The sequence below is a fragment of the Oryzias melastigma genome, linkage group LG4, assembly GCF_002922805.2.
Source record: "Oryzias melastigma strain HK-1 linkage group LG4, ASM292280v2, whole genome shotgun sequence".
Lineage (NCBI taxonomy): Eukaryota > Metazoa > Chordata > Actinopteri > Beloniformes > Adrianichthyidae > Oryzias > Oryzias melastigma.
In genome coordinates this window covers 3,119,532-3,132,025 of record NC_050515.1, presented here as the reverse complement: position 1 = coordinate 3,132,025, position 12,494 = coordinate 3,119,532, and the positions used below count along the sequence as shown (strand labels likewise).

At 52.4% G+C, this 12,494-nt stretch overlaps 2 protein-coding genes across 3 annotated transcripts in view; both read left to right on the top strand.

Annotated features, from left to right (window-relative positions):
* tle5 (TLE family member 5, transcriptional modulator) overlaps window positions 1-12,494 on the top strand; it is a 439,890-nt gene that overhangs the window by 11,065 nt on the left and 416,331 nt on the right. The window lies entirely within an intron of this gene.
* tcf3b (transcription factor 3b) overlaps window positions 1-12,494 on the top strand; it is a gene marked incomplete in the record, with an annotated part of 23,781 nt that overhangs the window by 1,305 nt on the left and 9,982 nt on the right. The window contains 7 exon segments of the mRNA XM_024271952.2: window positions 1,070-1,163; window positions 1,908-1,980; window positions 7,837-7,904; window positions 8,184-8,256; window positions 8,366-8,403; window positions 8,678-8,810; window positions 8,910-8,956. Coding sequence (XP_024127720.1) covers window positions 1,092-1,163; window positions 1,908-1,980; window positions 7,837-7,904; window positions 8,184-8,256; window positions 8,366-8,403; window positions 8,678-8,810; window positions 8,910-8,956 — 504 coding nt within the window.

The following is a 12,494-nucleotide window of genomic DNA, read 5'->3' as shown; positions in this document are numbered from 1 at the left end:
CAGGAGGAGTTTGGTCCGAAGTTGATCCAGAAACTCCTGCAGAGCGGAGGTCCTCGCGGGGGGGTCGGAGCAACAGATGGACCCGGGTTCGTCTGCTCCTTTGTTTCTCCTTAAGGAGGGTTATGCTGGTTCGGTGGGGCTGACCCACAGGCTCGGTTCCGTGTCCTCCCCCCAGCGGATCCAGGAGGGGTTTGGATGGAGTAATGGGGGGGGCAGATATTGATCCAGCAGCTGAAGATGCCATTTTGTTCCAGAACCCCCCCCTGAGCTGGTTCTTGGAGATGGCGTCCGGTCCTGGACCTCCCCCCCAGGCACGGTTTAGGTCAACTCTGAGGTGTTTCACAGGAAACGGAGATCTCTGAGGCTCCTCCCCCTTCCGACGGCGCTCCTCCATGTTTTTCTGCTCAGCCTGAACTCCTGCTCCTCCAGCGGCCTCCTCGCCGTGCTGGACGCTGTAGAAGCACACCACCTGTTGGCGTCCGTGCGCCTCTGCTCCTCCTCCACGGAGCAGCCGCTCTGCGTGGGGCTCGCCGCCGCCGCGCAGCATCAGCCAGCCGGTGGTGGAGTTTCTAAATCTCGTCTCCATGCTCGCCGTGTCTCCTGACCGCCGCCTTTCTGGGTGACGTATGGTAATTGGGTAACGGCGTGTTGGCATACAGTCATCAGCTCGGCTTTCAGCCGTTTCCTGGCCGACAATCGTCCCGATTATGTCTGTGATTGTCAGAATGCTGCGTTCTCTTTCATGCAGCGACGATCGACGCGCGGCGTGGAGGGAAACGACCACGCTTTGACTCGTGGAGGAGAAAACTCCTCCTTTGTCCTCCTCTCCGGGGGTGGTGTGTCTGAAACCCGAGCCGCGTGTTTTGGTCGTGTTTTCATCCGTCCGGTACACAGCGGGCGCCCTACCTGCACGGACGCATGCTCCGTCCTGCCGAGAGCGCGCCCGTGCAGGTTCACGGGAGGTCCCGGCCGCGGCGCGGCCCTCCGTCATTCATCTCCACCATCATCGCCGTCTGTCACTTGTGCTGCTAGTGCCATTCCAACGCTGACCTGCACATCTCTCTCGTAGGGTTGGTTAGAGGCGGAAGGGTATGAGCGAGCAGCAGAGAATGGCTGCAGTGGAAACTGACAAGGAACTCAGCGACCTCCTGGATTTCAGCGCGGTAAGCCAGCGGGAGATTAGCCGGGGTGGCACTGGTGCTGCAGGTGGGGGGAATGCAACACAGGTGTGGTGGTGGGCCGGTCAGTGAGGGAGGGGTCTGCAGGAACACACTCGCTTCATCAGCACGACAGAGGCGGCGTGTCATTCAGAGCGAACACACAGCTCCAGCAGGACCAAGACGCCGTCAGGTGTTTGCCAGAACCAGCCAGAGCCCGCCGTACACGTACAGTCAGTCGCCGGGAGGACGAGCAGCACCGGCGTCCGGTTCGTAGACTGTAGACACGTCTGTGTGGAGCCGGCGCCGCCGTCCTGAGGTCTACGGCGTGGATGGAGCCGCCGTCGGGTTTCTGTGGCGTCACGCCGACACAAACATCTACCTCAGAAAACGCCGCTGGTTCCAGAGCTTGGTGCTCCGAGGTCCCGCCCTCACCTGGACACCAAACGTAGAGATGCAGCGCTCCTGTTTTTGTGAGGGAGGGGGGAAAGCATCCGGTCGACCCGATTCTCCCGCTGCGTTGCGGTTTGGATCCAGAACCAGAGCCGATCCGCTGCAGTCACAGCCGAACCCGTCCAGACGTTCCGCTGCAGCGCCTCCCGCTGGGGCTCCGGGAGACGCTCCGCCCCGTTTCATTCACACACCGACTTCCTCCAACCTGCTGAAGACGTGGGGGTGGGGGGGATCAGATTACCTGTGAAGGTGTGCTGCTCTTTCCTCTGCTAACCTGGACTTCTTTGTGTCTTGCAGATGTTTGCGCCTCCAGTCGCCAACGGGAAGAACCGAACCATGACTCTGGCCAGTACGCATTTCGCTGGATCAGGTACGGCCCGCGGGTTCGATTCCCGCCTCCCTCTCAGACGCTGTAGCACGTGTGCTAACGTCGTTAGCCTCAGCTGTGGACGTTTGTTGTGGTCTGACGTCCTCCACTGGCGTTTGTGGGACGCCGGTCTCTGCCGGTGAATCTGAAGTTTCAGAGGAACTCTGAGGCCGGCAGGTCGTCATGGTAACAGCTTTACCTCTCACTTCAGCGTGCAAACTCGCTGCAGTTAACACACGGGGGAGGGGGGTCGCTTCCTGAAGGTTATTAGAAAGCCCCCCCCATCCCGGTGTGTGAAATCGAGTCACACTCCCGGCACTCCCCAGAGTGAGAACTTGGCCGCTCAGGAACAAAAGCAGAGAGGGGCTTATGCCCCCCCGCCCTGAAGTGTAAGGCACTCCTCCCCCAGCACCACTCCCCCCCCCCATCTGCAGGAAATGGCTGGAGTCTGAGACAATGTGGCCGACCGCCCCTTAAAGCGGCCCAGCGTGCAGCGGGCGGCCGCGCCGTTGAAAGGAGGGATCAGACGGCGGTCCGCTCCTGACCCCCCCTCACCACCCCCACGTCCTGAGCGTGGCCCCCGACATGGACACCGATTAAGATGTGGTACTTGGGTCTGCCCGCCCCCCTTCAGGAGTTTTTGTCGGTCCAGAACCCTAACAGAACCGGTCCTCTGGGACCGAAGCAGAACCGGTCCTCCAAAACTGGACCAGAACTCATCCTTCTGGACCACATCAGAACCGGTCCTTCAGGACCCCAGCGGCACCAGTCCTCCAAAACTGCACCAGAACTCATCCTCCTGGACCACAGTAGAACCGGTCCTCTTGAAGGTCCAGATTCAGGACCAGAGAAGAACCAATCCACTGTCCATGCATGATGCCGGGCCGTAGCGCGGGAACGGCGGCGCCGCGACCCACCAGACCGCCTCAGCTCATCAGCTGGGGGGCTAATTGCATCAGGCGTCCTCTCTGTGCGCTGCGGCGTGTGGAGGGAAGGAACGCCGGATCGCCTACAAGTGTGGGATGCTCGGGGGGGCAGCGTGTGACTGGGGGGTGGGGGTCGGCCGAGCCCACAAGCCTTCAGGCGGCCGACCCCTCCGTCACCTCTGCAGCTGCTGGCAGCGTCTCCACCCCCCCACGGGACGCCACAGGCTTTCTTCCTGGAGAACAGAACGCTGCTCTGCTGGACCGCAGCGTGTGGAACCAGTCCATGTTCAGCTTCAGGTTCTCCTCTGCTGTTTGAGGGTCTATCATTCAAGATTTACTTTTTAAATGTTCTTATGAAGTGACCCCCCCCCCCCCAAAAAAAAAAAACAAACAAACAAAAAAAACAGTATTGCTCTAAACCTGAGCACCAGCTCCTCCCAGTCCACCAAACTGAGCAGGTCCGCGCTCTGTGATGTCACAAGTAGGATCCGCCCCTTCCAGAGCCAACACTGAGGCTCCGCCCCCAGGCTAAAACGCATTCTCCGTCAAGCTAGTGGTGATCTGTGAAACTATTACCACAGCAACCAGATCTCTCCTACGGACAGCTTTCAAATCGGGGCGGAGCTTCGATCCGGAGAACGTCTCAGTCAACTCCAATAAAACCCTGACGACTCGTTCAGCCACGAGGCTCTGAAACCGAACTTCAAAATAAAGTGTCGGTGAAAGCTCCCATTTTCAGAGTAAAACTACCAGAGGGTTTTCATAAATAAAGAGACGGAAGTTCAGTTGACACGAGTTCTGACAGACGGATCCGTGATGCTGATGAACGAGTTCAATGTTCATCTCCAGCTTTTGCTCTGAAGATGAAAACAGTTTGTAAAACATGGAAACGCTGTCGGCTCATGAAAGGACTGTTCTAGTTGTTCTGTTTCTATGGAGGAGCTGCTGTGTCTTCAGTTATGATCCAGATCCAGCAGATCTCTGAGGATGAAAAACCTTTCCAGGATTTGAGATCCAAAACAGCAGAGATGGTTCCGTTTTTGCTGAAGTTAACCAGGAAGTGGACATTGTTTACACTGATAGATGCCATTTCTTTATCTAATCTGCTCTCTATCAAGGTAGAAAAAATGTGGATTAAAAACATTCTAAGTTATGCAGCAAAAAGGCAAACATACAACTAAGTGTAACAGCCAGTTTACAAACAAAATAATTAAAATTACAACCTTTTTTTGTACATTTACAAGATTAAATTCAGAAAACTGGGCCTCTTCAGACAGAAACTCCAGAGCTGGACGAGGTCTGGTCTTTGGAGGAGGAAGACTGGAAGTGGACAGAAACGGATGTTGATGACTTCACCAACGGCTCTGCAGAGATCCTGAACGCTGCCGTCGATTCAAACTTTAATAAACTGTAAATCAAAGACGTCCAACATTTGGAATGTTTTAAACATTCAGCTCACCTGTTGAAATCATAGATGCTTTTGACAGTTTAGTCCAGGGGGTCGGACTCGATCTCACGGGGGGCCGAAATCCAGAACACAACTGAGGTCGGGTGTCGAACAGGACAAACATTTATCGAAGACTCTGAAACTACATTTATAAACTTTAAAACTGTAACTTTTTACCATAATTATGAAGTATATACATAGCATTACCTGTGATAATACTAGTGTGAATGCTGGAAGCTGAATTGGGCTGCTGAGGATGCTGAAATTGATAGCTAAAAACACTGAAGCTGATAGTTGAAATCACTGTCAGCCAAATTAGCCACAACACCTAGCGTGTAAGTATTAGCCTAACGATAACATAGTCTGAAAAAAGCTTAAATTAGCTAAAGCAGTTAGCTGAAATATTAGCTCAACCACCCAAAAATAGCCTAAAAAATCTCAGTAAATACCAAAATAATTTTTAAAACTTTAAACTGTAACTTTTAACATAATTCTGAATAATAAAAAAGCAGGAATATTATTCCAGAATAAATCAACTTAAACCTTAAATAACTTTAATATTTTACTCTCCATAAAAATATATTTTGTCAAAATTATACAAGTTAGAAATGAGCTCAAGATAACATCGGGTCATAAATAACAATAAAATGATCTGGAGGGCCGGAGAGAATCACCTGGAGGGCCGGATCCGGCCCCCGGGCCTTGGCTTTGACACACGTGCTTTAGTCGGTCTGCTGCTCACGGCGTTCTCTCTGGACTGACGACTTATTGGCACTTTAATCTCATAAATTTACAGCTCTAAATCTTGCAATATAATTTTTTTTAAATTCTCGGTCGTACAAGCAAAACATTCAAACATAATATGTGAAATAGAATCTACTTTTAGTCGCAAAGTCGTCGTGTATTTCTGAGCGCTAGCAGCTACATGCTAACGTAACTGACCAGCGACTATTGATGACATCATCAAGTGGGAGACCTGTCAGAATCAGAAGATGGTTTGTTGAATCCAGCCCCCCCCCCACCCCACCCCCCCAATCCAGTTCCTGTGGGGGGGTCTGTTCTACGTTGATACCCACAAACATGAAAGCAGGAAGTTCTGGTCAGCTGGGATAGGAGGATCCTCCTCCGTCCACCAGGAGGCACGATTCAGTTCAGTGGCGTAGACGCATGGCACCCCTAATTCCACAGGATTGTGGCTCCGCCCCCGTCAGGTACCTGTCTGGATCTCTGTTAAGTGGATCCCCCCCGATGTGGATATTCTGGATTAAAGTGATGAGGATGGGTGTGATGGACTGAAGACGACGAGCTCTGAACGTGATGATGATGAAGAGTTGGACTCCTCCCACTAAAACACCCCTCCCACCTGAATGAAGCTGTGTGGAGAGAGCAGAGGCGGGAGCTGTTGGGGGGACGTGTACGTGGGTACAGCGGGTGGCGCTGTTGGCTCTCTGTAAGGACCGATCCACACCTGGTAATGCGGTGCCGCTCCAGACCAGAGCTCTTGGTTTTGGTCCAAAAGATGTCAGGAACAAGTCATGATGTCACTTCCTGTTCACGGTACAACTACTCTAGAGTCACATCTAAGAACGGATCAACAACCAATTGAGACTGATGTCTGAGCGAACGCTGGGCTGTTAGCGGTTCTAGAAAGTTCTCCATCAGGGAACCTGAGATCGGTTGAGGAGGCGGGGCTTCAGTAACGCAGCAGCTGTGGACTGACGTCACTTCCTTCTTCAACTCTTTGTATTCTGTGTGCATTCACACTAGTGGAACCGCGCCGGAGTACAGTTCACTTACCCGAGAGAATCAAACCCACATCTGTGGCCCAAACAGAACCACCTTCTGGTCTCTGTGGTTCTGGAACTTTTTTACACATCTGAACGTTCGTCTTCAGGAGGAAACTCTGAACTCTTGGCGAGAAATTTCTGTGTTCATAGCGTGTCTTAGCGGCGCTCCGAAAGGATCATCACGGAACGTTTGGAACAACCGGGAAGTCGTCTCCTCCGGTGGCGTTGGCATCGCCTCTGCACCCAGCCAGCAGGGCTAAGTGGTTTCAAAGTGTGCAGAAAGTGTGGTCCCAATTGGGTTTGCCAACATTAGCTTAAGTGGCATTCAGTAGGTTAGCTTGCTATGCTAGCCAGCTGCCTGGTGGACATTGGAGAATGCCAGCAAGCTCCTCTGTAGCATGATGGCGAGCTATGCTTTACTGAGCTAACCAGCTCGTGTGTATTGAGGTAGCATGCTCCGCTGTAGCGAGCTAACGAGCTCCTCTGTATTGAGCTAGCATGCTCCGCTGTAGCGAGCTAACGAGCTCGTGTGTATTGAGCTAGCATGCTCCGCTGTCCACCAGGCGACTAGATAGCATAGCCAGCTACCCCAGTGAATCTCCACATAAGCTAATGGGGTCAAACACAGGTGGGGTCACCTCAGAAACCGACCCACGTGTTCTGCCCTCTCTTTAACCAACGGGGCCCTCTTGCCCTCGCTGGCTGGGCGGCTGCCTGTAATTGCCTTGTGGGTAATTACTGCGGCGGGTGTCTGCTTCGTTCTGAGGCTGTCGGGTTTCGGCTGCGCGGTTCCTCCTCGCAGGAGCGCCGCTTTGAGCAGGCTCCTCCTCTCAGGTTACCCCCACACCCACCTTTCCAAACGGTAATCGCGGCCGCATCGTTCGGTGATGCTCTGCGCTCGTGGATTTCTATCTGATGGCGTTGCCGTACGTCTGCTGGCGCCGGCTGCAGAGTCTGCAGACCAAGACTGTCATCTTTATGTCGCCGGAGCTCCTCACCGCTGTCTGTGGCCGTTTGGACGCGGTTGACGGCGTTTGTGACGGCGTTTATTGCTGCAGATCTTCTGGGGTCGGTTTGCCGCTTCCTGATTCCTCATGCCGCCGGCGTCGGCGCCATAGATCACGGCTGTCAGCGCCTGTGTAGGTGCTTGCACCGCTCTGTTCGTCTCATCGCTCATTCTCGGCCGTCAGCGGCTGATCTCACCCAGACCCCGCCGCGCCCGTGCAGCACGTGCACACACGCACACACATGCACGCTCAGGGTTTTAATGAGGCAGAAATCAAAGAGCAGATATGAATATTCATAAGGAAGCTGCATTAATATGCACAATTATGCAAATCAGCGTGCAATTAAGGCTGCAGTCTCCGGAGAGGCTGATGGCATCAGAGCTTTCGACGGGAGAGGGAGAGATGGCGGGGTATTTGGGTGGTTCTTCCCCGCCGGGCTGGGGCGGAGCTTCCTTTGTGCTGCATCACCTGTGTGGGCCTAACGGAGGTGTTCAGGTTCCAGGGTGGAGTTTCCTTCAGAACCGACGTCCTGAGCTTCACAACCTTCATTCCTGCAGTTCATGCGCTAATGGTAACGGTGCACGGCGAATGGTGCACGTTTGTCCCCGCGGTGGCGATGAAAACGAGGCCGCCGCCTGTAGGTGTGTGCGAGGGTTGTGTCGACTGTCTAACCGAGGTTTGTGCGTCTGCAGATGAACGCAGCGGATCCGCGTCCTGGACCCCTGCCGAACAGAACAGCCCCTCCTTCAGCCAAGGACGGGTAAGGTCCAAACGCTTCCTGCCTTTACAGCTGCCGTCATTTCCTGTTTGCAGTCTGCTCACCGTCCACCAGAACCGCTCCGTGCAGCGTCCTTGGCTCGGGGGCCGCTCTGGCACGCCGGGGGCTCCTCTGACCCGTTAAGTCTGTGAGAATCCCTGGAGCTGATGTTTGGCACGGCTCATGCCCCCCAATATGAAGATGTGGTGTTTTGTGGGAGGGGGAGGGGCGCGGCGGCGTGATGGCGTGTAGTTTTGGTTCCAGACTCTCTTTGTTCTGCAGGCCTACGCAGATGGAAGCCACTTCAGCGAACACGACGGCCTGTCCTCTCCCTTCATCAGTTCAGGGATTTCTGGTTCGTCTCTTTCATGTCTTCTTCTACGATGTCTGGTCTGCGGGGTTGACCTCTGACCTCCGACCTCCGCTATCCTTCAGTCAAACGTGTCCTCTCTGCTTCCCTGCAGGTAAAGCCGACCGGCCGTATCCTCACTTCGGAAGTCAGGTGAGTTTTCATTAGGAGGGAAGGTAGAGGAGCGTCTGTGAAGAGTGCTCTTCCTCCTCCTCCTCTTCCTCTTCCTCCTCCTCCTCTTCCTCCTCCTCTTCCTCCTTTCTCCTCCTCCTCTTCCTCCTTTCTTCTCCTCCTCCTCCTTTCTCCTCTTCCTCCTCCTCCTCCTCTTCATCCTTTCTCCTCCTCCTCTTCCTCCTTTCTCCTCCTTCATCCTCCTCCTCCTCTCAGTTTTCATTTCGTTGAATAAGCTCCGTCTTTCCGGTTGCAGCCTAACTTCCTCCCCAGTGACATAGCGATGCCCAGCCCGGACGCCATGTCCCCGTCTGGCGTGAAGTCCGCCTCTCAGTTTTACCCGTCCTACCCCAACAACCCCAGGAGGAGGCCGCCTGAAGGAGGTTTAGGTGAAGACTGCATTTCCAGAGTTTCTCCTCTTTTGGATGTTCCTCCGGTGCTGGAACGTCGCCGTTTCCGCCCACTTTAACAGTTTCTTCTGTCCACAGAAGCCCAGCCCAAGAAGATCCGGAAACCCCCCGGCCTGCCGTCCTCGGTGAGAACTGTTTTTTTCTGTTTGGTTCTGTGGTGGTCGAGGCTGCCGAGGTTCTGCTCGGTCTGCGCTGGTTTGATTTGAGGAGCTGCTGGTGTCTCAGCCATGTGAGCAGGAAGAGGAGGAGTTACCTGAGTAGACCCCTCCCCCCACAGGAGCTTCAATCTTGTTCTTCCATCAGTGTTGAAGCTGTTCAGGAGTCTGTTTGGGGTTGCTGGAGCCTATCCTGGCTGCTGTTGGTTGAAGTTGTCATTGCTCACTCACCCCCCCCCACAGGACAGTTCAGAACCATGAGAGTCTGTGTATCTGTCTCTGGACTGGGGGAGGAAACCCCCTCATAAACCAGTAGGACCTCACCCCACCCCAAAAGACCCAGCTGGGATTTGAACCAGGACCGTCTCACTGTGGGGTGGGAGTGCTGACCACTACACCACCGTGCAGGAAGGTTCGACCCCCCTCCCACATTTATCCCTCCAAACAGATGGAATGTCTTCAAATTCTGACCCCCACCCCCGGTGATGTCATCAATAGTCGCCGGTCATCTGGGTTACTGTGGAATTGTCCGCGCTCAGAAAGCACCGTGTTTAGTGTAGGTGTAACGGATCACGGATGATTCGTGGTCCGTACGGATCAGAAGCCTCGGTTTGGGACGTTTCTACCGCGGGCCGCTCCAAACCCCACCCCCGCGAGCGCACACACCTCGGGCTCTCATAATTTAAATCAATTGTCCGTTCATGTCGAATGGAGTTCTCGTCAAATTCCTGTAAATCCTCTTTGTTTTGACCAGCGCTGAAGTAACAGCTTCACGGCGATCTTAAAGTCTGTTCACCTGAAGCTGCGTGTGGGCGGAGCTTCCGTCAAAAACGTTTCTCGACCTCATAATGAAGGACGCGGATCCATAGATATCAGGTTTATTTAACGTTAAGAGCTGAATAAAAGCATCTGTACACGTCTCCATTTCTGGATTCAAAGAATCTCCCAATGATTAGCAGCTGTCCCGCACCGGAGAAAGACTCCGTAACCGACTCGCCGTCGGGACGATTGTACGGCAGGCCGAAGAGATCAAACATCACCAGGAAAAGCGAGCACAGGAGGTCACGTTTTACGGATAACGTTTCATATCTTTAATAATGACACGATCCCACATTTTTGATAAAATTATTTTTGTTATTAATTGTTTTAACAGTTTTATTCATGATTTAATTTGGACATGGGGGGGGGGGGGCATTTGTATTTTAAGGGAAATCCGGTTAGATTTTGTATTTTTAACTATTTTAAGCATTCTTGTCTCTCAGTTTTTGTAGATTTGGTCTAAAAACATGTAAATGTCACCAGAAACTCCATGTTTTAGAATGTTGTCTGTGTTCAAAGTTTAAAGATGTTTTGTTTTAAAAGGCCTCAATGAGCAAATATTGTTCATTGTGGTATAAATATTGTTTTAAAGTACTTTATATGCTTATTGAATATATAATTTGAAGCCTTTCGAAAAATGTATCTAGCTTTTATATTGTTTATTTTTTCAACTTTTACTGATCTGAAAAATGATCCGAACCGCGACCCGAAAGCCGTGACCCGAAAACCCGAAAACCGTGACCCAAAAACCGCGAGGTTTGTGATCCGATCCCCCCCTAGTTTAGAACTCAAACCTACAGTACCGACGATCTCGATGTTCTGATGACCTGAAGCGGTTTCCTGTTCCGGTCTTCGGTTCGGAGTTCATCTTTAGTCTCATTTCGCGGTGAGGCTCATGAGTTCACGTCGACATCGAGGGTTGAACTACATGTTTGCTCAAAGATGATTCTTAAAAATCCGCTTGGGGTGGCACGGTGGTGCAGTGGTTAGCACTCTTGCTTCACAGCAAGAAGGTCCTGGTTTCAGGTTTGGAGTTAAGCTAATATTTCAGCTTCATGCTAGCTGTTTTGGCTAATTTAGTCTTCTTTTTTTTTTTAGGCTAATGTGGCATTTAGCTAATATTTTAGCTAGCTATCACCATAAATGCTCAAGTTCATCTTCCAGCATTCACACGAACATCATCACAGGTAATCCTGTATATCTAGTTCATAATTATGTTAAAAAGTTAGTTTTAAAATGTAGTTTTAGAGTGTTCAATAAAGGTTTATCCAGTTCGGCCCGCGACCTCAGGTGTGTTTCAGATTTTGGCCGATTGTGTGATTGAGTCTGACCCCCTCCCCGGTCTAAACTGTCTGCAGGTGTGAACAGGTGTGTGATTGAGGACAGACTGGCTACCTGTCCAGGTATATCCTGCCCGACGGATGGATCTAGGCAGCATTTTAAATCGATAAAATACCAAATGAGGTATCGGGATATTTCGCGGAATCGAACCCCCCTCCCCCAGCTGAAACAGAGTTCAGACATGTCACTGCAGCCAGAGCCCCCCCACAAATGAGATGTCTGTTTGTGACCCCCTCCCCCACCCAGTCCTGCGCTTCACCACATGATGGGCGGGGGGCCACCCCCCTCCCGAGTGACCCAGTTGTGAGTGCAGAGCTCGGCAGGCCGAGTCTGAGCCCAGATTAATGACTCCGCCCACTTTCTTCATCAACTTGTTTGATCTTGTTTGTGGGGGATTCGACCCCCTCCCTGAAAATGAAGCAGTTGTTGTTTGAAGTTTGGATTTTTGTGGTTTCAGGTTCACTGTAACAGATGAAGCTTCTCTAACATTTGTGATTTAAACGTGACTCTGACCCGTTAGAGAAGCTAACGTCTGAACTGCAGCTTCCTCAGTTTCAGCTTCAGATCAGCTGTTGACGTCTGGAGGACCCAAACTCTTCAGCTGTTTCTCCTCACAATCAGCTGGTTAGTCAACGTCTCTGGTGTTAAAGGGTTCAAGTGTTCTGGATGAATAAATATGAAACCTTTTATTCCTAAATACAGAATGTAACTTTATTAGCTACATCCTCGTTGGCGTCAGTCCGAGCTGCTGCTTAAAGATGGAGGTGAAGGTTTTTAAGACTGAGGCAAACAGTGACTGTATATGAGAACTGGACTGAGTGACTCCGCCCCCTCCTAACGGGAAGTAGCTGTTGGCTCCAAGAAATCTCATTGACTTCTGAAGAGAAGCAACCAGCTGTTCCTGATTGGTCAGAATCAAGACCTTTGACCTTTGCTGGGCCGTCACCCCGTGGAGCGTCCAGCAGCAGCAGAGCCGTTGGAGCTCCGCCCTCCATGCCGCTCTGGCCTCGTGCTCCGCCGCTCCTTCCCTCTCCTGAACGCCGCGCTGCCCCTTTGGCTCCCCCTACCCGCCGCGGCGCTCCCTGAGCCCCGCCCCCGTCCTCCCAGCCCAGCTGCCTGTGGAGTTGGCGGCGGTCCAGGAACCGGCAGATGGCTCTGTAATTAGAAGAGCATCTCTCCGTTCCCTCTCCACCTCTCTCTGTTAAATCAAATTACACAAAAATCCCTTTTCTGGATTAGCATTCTTCACAGCAGAGCCTCCGTCCTCCTCTTTCAGCGAGGAGGAGCAGCGAGGAGGGGAAAAGAGGAGGAGCAGCGAGGAGGGGAAAAGAGGAGGAGCAGCGAGGAG